General features: G+C 43.1%; 1 protein-coding gene across 1 annotated transcript in view; it reads left to right on the top strand.

The window, feature by feature from the left end:
- Positions 1–13844, top strand: part of LOC137431172 (uncharacterized) — a gene marked incomplete in the record, with an annotated part of 229080 nt that extends 215236 nt beyond the window's left edge. Inside the window, 2 exon segments of the mRNA XM_078781587.1 lie at positions 7678–7756; positions 8262–13844. Coding sequence (XP_078637713.1) covers positions 7678–7756; positions 8262–8296 — 114 coding nt within the window.
- Positions 13845–14131: the final 287 nt, after the last annotated feature.

Below are 14131 nucleotides of genomic sequence, written 5' to 3'. Positions count from 1 at the left end.
TGGTGGTTGCAACAAAGTTGTTGTACAGATCATTTTTACACTTCTGGTGGTACCTCAGTTTTCCTTCCTTTTGAGCCTCCTTCATACGTTCCACAACAGTAACATTTTCGACAGTTTCTGCTTGTTTCAATAAAGTTGAGTATCCCTTTGGAGTTGCCTGTATGAGCCTTTCAGCTGGTGTATCCGAGCGTGCACAGATGAAGCAAGTGAGCACAGGTGGAGTAACGTCTTCATCCATATTGCTAGACTCCATGTCCTGCAAAGTAGAAAATGAGATATATTTAGAAATTATTTTTCCACAAAGGAGTGTCTGTGGTGAAATATAAATGTTAACAATCAACTCAGAATCATGAAAAACCCTTATTTGACCCCTCATAAGTTACTTAAGGGCCGATTAAAAAAAATAAAAATTCTCGAAAATAATTTTTCGGTACCCGAATTCAACAGCTTTTTTTCTGGGTTTCCCACGGGAATTGACCTTCAACATTTTAACACATGTTATTACACACCTTTACAAACATATTGGTGAAGAAATTTTTTGGTACCAATTTAGTTAACAGATTTTCATATGTTTCCCTTACTATGAGAAGGAAGTTGAGGAAGCGATAAAAGCAATGAAGAGTAGAAAAGCGGGAGGGCCGACGGGAGTTGTGGGAGATATGTTGAAGGCAGCAGGAAGTTGGGGTGCGAAGAGAATGACAGAGATCTGTAATCTGGTGGTGAAAGAAGGCCGCATTCCAGTGGATTGGGAGCTGAGTACCCTCGTCCCTCTGTACAAGGGGAAAGGTGACCCTCTGGACTGTGGCGCGTATCTAGCGATAAAGTTATTGGAGCATGGAATGAAAGTATTGGAAAGGGTTTTGGAGAGGAGGATAAGGAAGAAAGTGAAGATTGACGAAATGCAGTTTGAATTTTTGCCAGGAAGAGGGACGACAGACTCACTTTTTATTGTAAGGCAGTTGCAGGAGAAGTACATGGAGAAGAGGAAGAAGTTTTTTCTTGGGTTTGTTGGTCTGGAGAAAGCATTCGATAGGGTTCCATGTGAAGTAGTGACGTGGGCATTGAGGAAGTTAGGAGTGGAGGAATGGTTGATCAGAGTCGTGATGGCAATGTACAAAAGAGCGTGCACAGCTGTAAGGACGATGGAAGGGAACAGTGGTGAGTTTGAGGTGAAGGTGGGAGTGCATCAGGGGTCGGTACTAAGTCCACTACTATTTGTAGCTGTCATGGAGGTGCTGGCTCGGAACGTAAAGGAGGGTTTACCGTGGGAGTTGTTGTATGCAGATGATCTGGTGTTATTTGCGGAAAGTATGGATGGACTGAAGGAGAAGATGAACAAGTGGAAGGAATGGATGGAGACAAAAGGTCTGAAGGTGAATATCGGAAAAACGAAGGTGATAGCAAGTGGTAAAGCATGTGGTGAGGTGGAAAGAACTGGGACGTGGCCATGTGCTGTGTGCAGGAAGGGTGTCGGAATGAACTCCATTCAATGTACAATGTGCACTGAGTGGGTTCATCAAAAATGTAGTGGTCTGATAGGGTCATTAACCAGTGTGGCAGGTACATTCAAGTGTAAGGTGTGCACAGAGGGATCTGCAGATGGAGGAAATTTTGAGTTGGATCTTGGAGACGGCGTGAAGCTGGAAGGTGTGAAAACATTTTGCTACCTCGGAGACATGGAGAAGATGGATCAGACTCGGCAACAGTTGCTAGAGTGAGATGTGCATGGAAGAAGTTTCGGGAACTGAGTGGCATGCTGACGAGGAGGGGAATGTCGTTGAAGCTGAAGGGAAAGGTGTATGCTGCATGTGTGAGAAGTGTTATGATTTATGGGAGCGAGACATGGGCAATGAATGTAGAGCAGTAACGAGGGCTGGAAAGGGTGGAAATGCAAATGGTTCGGTGGATGTGTGGAGTATCGTTGAGAGAGAGGAAGACAAATGATGAGTTGCGAAAGATGATGGGACTAGAGCCTGTGATGGATGCTGTGATGAGAAACAGGTTGAGATTGTTTGGTCATGTGTTGAGGAAGGATGAAAGTGACTGGTTGAAAAGAATGATGGAAATGAATGTAGAGGGAAGTAGACGACGGCAAAGACTGAGAAAGACTTGGCTAAAGGTGGTGGAAGAAGAAATGCGGGCAAGGGGGTTAACAAGGGGAGATGCAGAAAATAGGGCAAAATGGAGAAGATTGTCATGGGACCGCATGGCTAACCCCCGCTCTAGCAGGGAAAATGGCCTTTAAAATGCCTGTTGCTGTTGTTGTTGTTGTTGTTGTATGTATATGTATAACGTACAATAACAGAAAGAAGAACAGACATACTCAATGGCTTTCTTCTTGCAGCTCGTCAGGACACATGCAAGAATATCGGAAATGCAGACATGAAAGAAAACAATTTATTTGCCAAGACAAATGGGGATTGGCTCTCTTGGGACTGTTAGTGACACGAACATACACATCATGGTGGCGAGGTACAGAGCAAGCCTGAGACCTCCTATTATAATGGAGTCTGGTCATAACAAACACAGTCTGCACAAACTCTTTTTGTTTGCAAAGAACAGGAGCTCGTGTGTGAATAAATGTGGCTTCAAGCACACGTAAATGCGCTTTGGTATGTGCATGTGCCACAATCTGGAACCGTTCAGCATGATAGCCGTGGGCACATTCAGGATTGTTCAGGAGGTGCTGACCATTGGAGGAATCACTATTTTGAGCAGACATGCTTGTTGGGTTCTTGCCTGTGTGGGTTGGTTGTATATATATAGCAGCATATCCCATTGACAGTCAAGAATAATTTGGAGATTGGTCGTATACCAAGTGCCTAGCTAGCTTGGGCAAGCTGGCCTCCAAAGCCAGTCGCCGACTGGGCATCCTCCGTCGTGCGAGGTCCTTACTTTGCACACCTGAGCTCCTCACCACATACAAGGCTTTCATTCACAGCTCAATGGAATACTGTTCTCCCCTCTGGGCTGGTGCTCCTGCCTCACACCTAGCTCGTCTTCACGCTGTTGAAAAACCAAAGCTTTCAGAATCATTGGAATCTCCCGCGATGAAGCTAACTCCGAGGGCCTTTCACTCACTCACCACAGCCAGGTCGGTGGTCTTTCTGTCTTCTTCCGACTCCTATCCAGCCTAGCTCCCCCAGCTCTATTTGTGCTCTGTCCCCCAAATATTCCTACAGATTGCACAAGATCTGCCAGTAACCCTCTTCTGGTGAAATTGCCAAAATCAAGACTCTCTGCTCACCTTCACTCCTTCATTCCTCTTTACTCCTATCTCTGGAACAAACTCACTCACTCTCTTCAATCCCACTCCTCCCTCCGGGTCTTTAAAACAGCTGTTCACCACCATCTCTTGTCTTCCCCCATCCAAAACCTTGATCTCTTCTACCCCCATTCATTCACCCCAAATCCACTTTTTTTTCTTCAAAATACCGACCTTTTTCTTTCCTAGAAATTCCAGCAGTGTCCCTGTGTTTTATACTCCCCCCCCCCCCCCCCGCCTTCCCCTACCTCCTCCCCCCAAGTCCCCTCCCTCTCACAGATCTTCCGTTGCCCATGTTCTCTGCTGTTGTACTTGTGTGCTTCCCTCTCTCTCCCCATCTTGTCTCCCGCTCCCTTTTTTGTATGTTTTGTGTGTCCGTTTGCTGTTTTTTGTGATTGATGGTAGCTCTTACACGAGCCTCGATCTTGTATACAAAAAAAAAAAAAATACAACCAACTATACGACAACAACATATCTGTGTGTGTGTATACAGGTAACCCTCGTATAATGCGGGGGATGCGTTCCCGCGAAACGCCGTGTTCGAAAAAGTGTTATCGGGGTAATATTTTACATGTAAACATCGGGGTAATATGGGTTCCCAATGGGTAATATATATATCACCCATCAGGGTTCCCAATGGGTAATATTTCAACTTTTAAGGTTGAAGACCAATGTAAAACCTCAAAAAAGCAGTAAACAATGCTTAAATGAAATATAGCAAATAAAAACATTAAAATGAATTACTTTTTCGTAAGTGTTACCATAACTGGGGTTGGATACAGCACATATTGCTTGTGGCAGGCATATTCAGTTGTGCAAGGCTGTCCAGTTGAGGTTGAAGGCTCAGAAGATGAAGTGAAGGCTGATTTGCTTGGGATTTTTTTTTTTCAAGAACTTCATAATGGAGACTTAAGTGGCTGCCTTCATTTTCTGTTTGTAGACCTCCTTGTAACATTTCAGGACATTCTTCATCTCCCTTTACCCCTTGGAACTTCTCATGCAGTCAGGATCATGTTCATCTAAGATGGCCATGGCTTCATTGACCAACTTTTTTATGTTATGACCTTCGTCATGAGAGTTTTGACAGGCTCAACCTCTTCAGGACTTGATCCTGATTCCTCTCTGATGTGCTCCTCCTCCAGAGCTAGAAGATTTTCATTGCTCAGGTCCTCCCTGTGGGAGAGAAGCAAATCCTCAACTTCATCTTTGTCGACCTCAAATCCCACTTGCCGTGGCATGTTCACAATCTGTTGCCTTCCTTTGCTGACTTCAGCCTCAGTAAAACATCTGGACTCAATCACTGCCTCACTGGTCATACGCTTAAGATTCAATCTGGAACGTATCGTTTGTTATGGCTGTGCAAGATTTGTTGAGGTGAGATGTTTATTGTAAAAGTTGATTAATGTAAAAGGGTAACAGATTATAATGTTGAAATTTGTTGTCTCGCGAGTGTGAGCGGTTTGCATTGGGTCGGAGGAGGACTTTTATGAATGCTCTCCCTTCGAGAATATCTAATCGGGAAAGCTGAGTGCGAATGGGAGAGGGTGAAGTATAGCCAGTCCGGAGTTGCTTTGTTGCCTGCTGTGCCATGACGAATCGAAGGTTTATGTTTTACTTTTAAATACACCCAAGTTTGGACTGCATTTGCCTACTGGCACAGATTGATCATGTAAAGAACCCGTGGTGTTTTATGCACACGAGTATATATGTGTTCCTTTCAAGATCAATCTTACAGATTCCATACTTGGAGGGCATCTATTTTGTATATATCCAAATATATTGGAAACTTCACAACTTTTTATACCACACTGCTGGAGAATCCATTTGCAGTATTGTTGCAGCTTTTATTTTTTTATTACAGTTGTTAAAAAAAACTTCTCATCAAAAAAATACATGATTCCAATAATATAGTGAAGTACTTTGTATGTTTGCAATTATATCGGGAACATTTTGTATGGAGAAATTTATTTCACCATGATAATATAACACCCTCAACTTATTTCTGTATTTGATGTTAGATTAAATGCATGGAGCATCAAATGCGTGCTCACAGATTTGTCGCTAAACATTGTTTATTGCTCTCTTGCAAAAACTTGTAGCTGTAGAAGACAATTAAACCACAAACATAGACTGCTTTCACATTAATGTTGCGCTGCCATGTTGTTGGAGCTTCAAACCACCAGAACAGTGACAAGGCTAATAGCCCGTGCGCATGAAACATTCACATTTCAAACTGGTCATGTTAAGAGGTCACCAATTTATCAAGGCGATGTACATTTGGAGGCAATCTTTTGGTAGAAAATTGGTTGCATAAGGCAGGTGACGCATTATTGAAGGTGCTCGTCAACTGTTTCGCTAATTGCTTTAATCGGGCCTTCCTTGTTAAAGCTCTTTTCACACTATCCTGGCAACACTTTATATTTCTCTTAATTCGTCCCTTTGTGGCAGCCATTCTCTCTCCACTTTTTTTTTCTTTCACTTTTTATTACCTCCCCCACTGAAGGTGCACGGAGGTTGTGTTTTTACCCCTGTCTATTTGTCTGTTTGTCTGCTGTGAGCAGGACATCTCAAAAAGTAGATCGATTCGGACGAAACTTGGTGGACAGGTTTGGTGTGTGACAAGGACGAATTGATGAGATGTTGGTGAAGATCCAGATGCTATAATTTTTTTAAGGATTCTTCACCATTGAGAGACAGGGCTAAAAACTATACATCGCATGATGTCTCAAAATGGTTGATCAGAGTAGTGATGGCAATGTACAAAAGAGCGTGCACAGCTGTAAGGACGAAGGACGGGAACAGTGGTGAGTTTGAGGTGAAGGTGGGAGTGCATCAGGGGTCGGTACTAAGTCCACTACTATTTGTAGCTGTGATGGAGGTGCTGGCTCAGAACGTAAAGGAGGGTTTACCGTGGGAGTTGTTGTACGCAGATGATCTGGTGTTGATTGCGGAAAGTATGGATGGACTGAAGGAAAAGATGAACAAGTGGAAGGAATGTATGGAAACAAAAGGTCTGAAGGTGAATATTGGAAAGACGAAGGTGATGGCAAGTGGTAAAGCATGTGGTGAGGTGGAAAGAACTGGGAAGTGGCCATGTGCTGTGTGCAGGAAGGGTGTCGGAGTGAACTCCATGCAATGTACAATGTGCGCTGAGTGGGTTCATCAAAAATGTAGTGGTCTGAGAGGGTCATTAACCAGTGTGGCAGCTACATTCAAATGTAAGGTGTGCACAGAGGGAGCTGCAGATGGAGGAAATGTTGAGTTGGATCTTGGAGACGGCGTGAAGCTGGAAGGTGTGAAAACATTTTGCTACCTCGGAGACATGCTGAATGGAGAAGGTGGATCAGACTCGGCAACAGTTGCTAGAGTGAGATGTGCATGGAAGAAGTTTCGGGAACTGAGTGGCGTGCTGATGAGGAGGGGAGTGTCGTTGAAGCTGAAGGGAAAGGTGTATGCTGCATGTGTGAGAAGTGTTATGATTTATGGGAGCGAGACATGGGTAATGAATGTAGAGCAGCAACGAAGGTTATAAAGGGTGGAAATGCGAATGGTTCGACAGATGTGCGGAGTATCGTTGAGAGAGAGGAAGACAAATGATGAATTGCGAAAGATGATGGAAGAAGAAATGCGGGCAAGGGGGTTAACAAGGAGAGATGCAGAAAATAGGGCAAAATGGAGAAGATTGTCATGGGGACTGCAAGGCTAACCCCCGCTCTAGTAGGGAAAATGGCCTTTAAAATGCATGTTGTTTGTTTGTTGTTGCATGATGTCTCAAAACGTTGTGGACTGATTTGGGCTAAACTTGGTGGACAGGTTGGACATGAGGAAGAATTGATTTCATTTTGGTGAAGGTCCGTGTCCGGATCAATGTACTCAAACTTTTGAACTGATTCTTTACCAATGAAAGATGGCCAAAAACGATAATGTTGCATGATATTTCAAAAGGTTGTGGATGGATAATGACAAAACTTGGTGGATGAGTTGGGTAGGTGAGAAGAACAAACCTATTCCATTTTGGTTCATGTCCGGATGCAGATCCGGCCTATCATTGGGAGGATACAAACCATAAAAAGTTCACTCCGGCTGAGGTATGCGCTCTAACAAGTGCCGTTCTAGTCCTTCAAGTGTTTTTATGCTACTCTTTCCATTGTTCTTATTTTGATGCTTTTGTCATCAATTGTTCCTCCGCTTTGTATTCGCTATTGATTTATTTTATGTTGTCTCTTGTTGTAGGTTTGCTCTTACCCCTGTCACAGTATTCCCTTTCCTTCCTTCTCACTCATCTCCAACTCTAATTTCCCTTCTCTTCTCTTTTCCTGCCTCTCCTTTCTCTCAGCATTCAAGTGCAAAGGCTGTGTAGGGTTTTATATTTTGTTTTATTTTTTGCTTCACTCAAGAATTATCTCTTCCAGGATTATTTGAAGTCAAAACGCCAAGGGCAGGGTAAGAAGACACACAGACCCCAAAGCATAAAGAATTCTGATCAACCAGGTGTGACCATTTATCCAACAGTACACCAACAAAACGGATAATTATATCGGAAGCAAGGGCGCAATATTTATTATAGTTGGTGAATCAAAACTGCATGCCCATCTCGATTCCCTGTACAATGATGGTTGGCATCAGGTTCAGCATCATTACTGGTCGATATAGCCAATAACATTGATCACTCGTCCATCTGTACAGAATCACCGCATGGGCAACTCGTTTCATCCAAAACCAGCCAATTGTTTGATTTAATGACCTGTTACATCTTTGCTTTACCATTGCTTTTGATCGATAAGCAATAGACGATGCTTATTTGCCACTCGGATGGTACAATCTTGCCATTAATCATACAATATTGTCAACAATTTGTTTCCCATTACACACTTGATTGCTGTCTTGAAAAATATACAAGATGCGAGTTTCAAGTGTCACCCACCAAAAGCCACCATATTCGGTCTTTTGTTTGCTTTGAATTAAAACTTTGTCTTTATTGTCTTTCTTTCCTTAGACTATGAAGAAGTTTGGGCAACTGGAACCTGCTGAATATCTTTGGAAGTGCTAATCATGGCAACTGTAACAATCCTAGAATGACCGCTGCAATTCCATAGCTGACATGGACAGCGACCTTGGAGGACAGACAGTACAAATGGCATGAATTGCTGTGGATTTGCATGTTTGAATTATTTTTCCCAACTGAAGTTTTGAACCAAAGTAATTTTTTTGAAATCTTTTTTTGACAAATGAGATGAATTGTGTACATGTTTGTTTTTTGGTGCAAGGCACTTGAAGAGAAATATGGTTTACGCTCGTTAATTTTTTATTTTAAATTTGCACCCTTTCTCAGGGTTATCCGCCGAGGCCTTTACTCACATTGATCATTCCCATGCTTCTACTCGTCAATCGATTTTGCTCGCTCATACCATGTGTTTATTATTTTGTTTAAGACTGCTTGCAAATTCGGTAGCATATTTTCTAATTTCAGGATCATACAAACTTGTAGTTTCTGTCAGTCAGTGTAAAAAAAGAAAAGAAAATGAAAAGATTACCTGTGGTCCTGGCTCAGCAATATTCTTGAAAATTTCAATGAAACTCATCTTTATATTGTTCTGCATTTGTAAAACTTTATTACACAGGGCAAAGCAAAGTTTTATTTTTTTCTGTTTCTGCTAAGTTTATTTTTATTGAAATCGATTGGGATTCTTGTTCAGTTGTTGTTTTTTATTTCACTGCTGATTTTCATTTATGCATGTTTTAATTATAAACGGATATAAGATGGAAGTTTGCTTTGGGGTTGGGGACACAGGGGGAAAACTTTTTTTTTTTAGGCAGTCCCCCCACCCCACCCCCGCACGTACTTTGATTAATATACAGAACGTTTTCTGAATTATGAATGCAATTTTTGAACGTCTAAACGTGTATGAATAGTGGGTTTTATGGATTTAAAAACAAAATTAGTGTTTGGCTATTTAAAAAGGCCATAGGACAAACGACTTGACAACGTCTGAAACTGAGAGAAGTTCATACGGATTGCTTTATTCGTTTTTCCTGTGACACAAGGCATGTATGCCATTCCTCGTTGCACAAACACAAAACGATGGAAGAAATCAAGTGCCGTCCACCAATATTTAAAGTCTCAGTTCAAATATTTTCAATTGCTCCATTCAGGTTGCTGCTGCTGCTGCTGCAGATATTGTACGTTGAACAGAAACGTTTTTCTCACAGGATGTCTCCTATTCCTCTGTTTTCCTGACTATTCTCTGTTCCGCTTTGACAGGCCACTCCCCCGCTCCGGAAGTAGTGTTGCTGTATATGTCAAGATCTCCATTGCTCATTCTCCTCCAAGCCCTCTGGCTGCGTATATCTCTCCACACCACATAATGTTTGACTGTGTGGTATACCATCCACCCAATAATGATGACTCTCTATACACCACCATTTCCTTGAACATATATCCTTTTTGTAACCAATATCAACTGTCTGTTTTTAATCTGCGGAAATTTCAACTGTGACGATGCCAGCTGTCAGGGTGTTTGCTTGACACCAACCAGCGATGTTATTGCAGAAAAGGACTTTTGCGACTCAGTGGGTTTGACCCAATCTCTAAAATTCCCAACATGCATTTTTTCCTTCTGGTATGTCCTCCCTCCTAGATGTTGCAATGACTAACTTTCCATCAAATCTCTCTTGTTCATTTTCTGCCCCCACCTGCTTTTCTAATCATGTTCTTGTCAAGGCCCATATCTTTCTGGCTATTGCAAGGGAGCAACCTTAACGATGCAGGTCATGGCTGTTTGCACAAGCCAACTGGCAGGGTCTTCAATCTCACAAAACGATTGAACCACCATCTTCACAGCACCTGATATTGACTCCGTGTAGGGATACTATTACAAAAGTCCACTTTCTCTCATGCACCGGTTTATTCCATCCCGACTGCGACTTTTCTATCCACACCCTCGATCCAGGTCTACTGAATCCGGTGGGGAGGAGGTTGCAGTCAAGCTTTTTTCATTGTCAGTTTGGTAAGCTTTCATTCCATAAGACTTGCAACAATTGTCGGTCCATCCTGAGGCAGGCCAGAAAACATCATTTTGCAAATCTCAAGGCTGAACTCTACAACCGGTCTCCTTCCTCAAAGTCATGGTGGCACTTTGCTAAGTCAGTCTCTAGTGTTTACTCCCCCTCCATCATGCCCTCACCTCAAATGGTTGTACTGCAGATGTTGTCCGAGATAAGGCTAAACTCTGTCTTTGTGTCTAAATCTCGTGTACCAAACCCAATCCGCTCTGTCCCTATCTTACCCCAACATACCCATCTTACCCGGTTTATTGGCCTCTGTGTCCTTCTAACCCAAGGAGCTAAAAAGTACCATCTGGCCTTGACCCTGCTTCGGCGACAGGCCCAGATGACATTGATGCCCATGTTCTAGAATACTGCAGTGCCATTCTTGATCACTCTCTATCTGCCCTATTCAATCTGTCCTTCTTTATTCACCCCTCCCCCACCCTCTCTTCAGGGAAGTCAACAAACATCACTCCCATCCATGAGAAGGCACAAAAGCAGACCCTACCAATATAGTCCAGTGAATTTACTTCTGTATGCAAGCAAAGTCATGGAATCCATCATTGCTTCTGATGTCAAGTTTTCAATCCACCTGATTTCTGATCATCAGTTTAGATTCTGTCATAGTCACTCATCTCTCGATATATTTCTGCTCCGCTTTCGGCTATGGTGGAAGATCCTCAATATCAAACAAGAGGTTAGGACCGTCTACCAGGACAGATCTCAGGCATTTGGCACACTCTGGCATCCTGATTTCATTGCCGAGCCCTCTGCCTGTAGCATAGATGGCCACCTTCAATCCTGGTTTTTTTTTAATTCCCCTACTCATTTGGACAACGTGTTGCCAATAAATGGAATCCTCTCCTAGTGGAGGCTGGGGTTCGCAAAGGCAGTGCTTTGGGCCCGGTCCTGTTCCTTATACAAGTTAATGACCTCTCCAATGCTCTGGAAAACCCTCTCTTCCTTGCAAACAACTCCACATTGTGTTGTATTGTACCCCATCTAGGCAGTCAGCAATGACGTCTCTGTCTCTCTCTCTCTCTCTCTCTCTCTCTCTCTCTCTCTCTCTCTCTCTATCTCTATCTCTATCTCTATCTCTATCTCTATCTTTATCTCTATCTCTATCTTTATCGCTTCCTCGCTCTCTCGCTCTCTCTTTCAATGATTAGACTGTGGTATGACAAATGGAATATGTGCTTCAATCTGGAAAATCTCAGTCTCACCCTATCGCTTTGGAATGAACGTCAAACGACCCTACCTATCTATTCCCTTGGTCATCCACTGGAAGTGGTTCAGTCTCTTGAAATCCTCGGCCTCAAAGCAAAGATGGCCTTCAAAGCCAGCTACAGACTGGACATCCTCCATCATTCCAAGTATTTCCTTGGAAAATCAGAGCTATTCACACTCACACTTTGCAAGGCCTTTGTTTGTAACTCAATGGAGTACTGCTCTCTGCTATGGGCTGGTGCTCGCTCCAGCGTCACATGTCTCTCCTGGATTCTGTGGAATCTAAAACTCTTTGCATTATTGGCAATCTCCTATGATTAAGCCGAAACACAAGGTCTGTTTCTCTCGCATCACAAGCAGGATCCCCAACATTGCTCTCTCAGTCCTCTGACCCCCCCCAGCAACTCCAGGATGCACACATTCTTCCAGTAACCCCGTCATAGTTAACATTCCAAAATGCAGGTTAACGCAGGACAGGCCTCCACAACTGTCTCCGAGATGGGCCTCCACACCTGTCTCCTAGTCTATTCCTCCTCCCTTCTCTCTCTCTCTCTCTCTCTCTCTCTCTCTCTCTCTCTCTCTCTCTCTCTCTCTCTCTCTCTCTCCCTCTCTTCCTTTCCTGTTGTCCCAATTATCGACTCACTATGCCACTGTCAATTTAACTTTGCTCTTCCATGAGCCTCGTTCTTGCAGAAAAATAAAGATATAAAAGTCGATTGAGATATGCAACATTGCTGTGGACAGCAAGGAGAAGCACCCTTCAATCAATGGTTTCTTTCTTTTCTCCATCGTTTTACCTGTCCGCCAATGCAAATTGACACTTGCCACCATCTGCAACACAAGTTCTTCATTGCACAAATAAAAGCCACTGGTTCTTAGTTTGGAATGTTTCAATCCCCACCTAGATCGACAGTATTGCCCGCTGGACGTTGAGCATCAACAGTACCTTTCCAATGCCAGTTTGATTTGTGTTTGGCAGTGACCTGTTTAACATGACCATTCAATGCAGTATTTGTCTGTTACCAATAAATGTCACATTAATTAACTTGCATTTAATTTCAACCACAATTGTTTCTGTTAAAGGAAACTTAGTTTCTCTTTTCTCATGTAGACAGACTTGCTTTGACATTGTTGTAATGACATCCAACCATGGAATGTGTGTGTGTGTGTGTGTGTGTGTGTGTGTGTGTGTGTGTGTGTGTGTGTGTGTGTGTGTGTGTGTGTGTGTGTGTGTGTGTGTGCACATACGCAGTGGAACAAGATTAGACCCCATTGCTGTAATAGGTACCAGGAAGAAAGTACCACCATCTATTGCTGCATGCATCCTGACCAACAGGAAATGCCTGCCACATATTAACTTGTCTGTGCAGCGAGGAACAGTTTAAGTTTGAAAAGGCTCTTATAGCTAAACAGTTGCATCGGGCCCCACCTTTTAGGCAAAGCTACAGCCGCAGACATCTCTGTGGGATTGGACTGCAGCGAATACAGGGAAGATAATTTAATTCTCAATTTTATACACCAGTCAACGCCGGAGAGGGAAGATAAGTCCATGGGCATGTGTCGGCCTTGTTGGCTGTCATCAGTGTGGAGCAGAAGCTCCTTACACTCCGGATGGCTTTCGGGTATGCACACTTAAAATGGGCATCCTATCTGCCAGCACTAGTCTGTGGACGTTAAAGATCCCATGGTGTTCTTCGGTAAGGGTAAACAAGTTATCGCCAGCATCATGGCCAAATTCCAAATTCCCACCCTAACTACTGCTGGGAGAAGGATGGCAAACCACCCAGCATGACCCTTGACAAGAAACTGCTTTAGCAGCGCACACTGTAACAGAGTTTGGGACATCTGATAGGATGGCAATATATATATCTGAATCATGTAGAATCAAAAAGGGCTTGGCCAACTGCCCTCAAATTTTGCATGTGTACCTGGCATACCCAATGTCAGTTAATGGGCATTAAGTATACCCCCAACCTTCCCCCTCCCCAAACTCCCCTTCCCCCCCCCCCCCCCCCCCCCCTCGGACATGGCATAGTGCAAGTGATTCACTGACGCCACATATTACTCCTGGATGGAGCGAGTATTACTAATTTGTGGAAAGTTTAATCCATTGTTGAGGTTTCTTGTTTTCGGTGGCTTGTCTTATTTTTCCTGGTAGATTGATCCACAATGATAAATGTATCCTGACCTGTACATACAATGTGAATGATGACTGGTGAATATTATGGTTCAAAAAAAAAACATTTTCTTTTTCAACATTACTCTGCTGGGGTCAAGCTGAGAGCAATAAACAATTTTCAGTGAATTATTTTAGTGACTACATTGTGATTATGATGCTCATATAGGATTTTTAGGATTACTCTTTTTAGCTCAGTTATGGAGCAGATCGAATGTCGTTGCTTTGTTAACTCAACTGGACTATGCCCAGCTGAGTTTTTGTCCACACCCAGTGTCTGTCGTCCATCTGTCGTCTGTCTGTCGTCTGTAAACAATTCGACGTCTACGCTCTAAAAGTCACAAATATTGATAAGATTTGATGAAACTTGTTATGCAGCATCTTTAAGACATAAACTAGTTTGGGATTGCATTTGG

Source organism: Myxine glutinosa, chromosome 7 (assembly GCF_964187855.1).
Source record: "Myxine glutinosa chromosome 7, kmMyxGlut1.1, whole genome shotgun sequence".
NCBI classification, from domain to species: domain Eukaryota; kingdom Metazoa; phylum Chordata; class Myxini; order Myxiniformes; family Myxinidae; genus Myxine; species Myxine glutinosa.
Note: the sequence above shows the minus strand (reverse complement) of the source record. Positions and strands in the feature narration are given on the sequence as shown.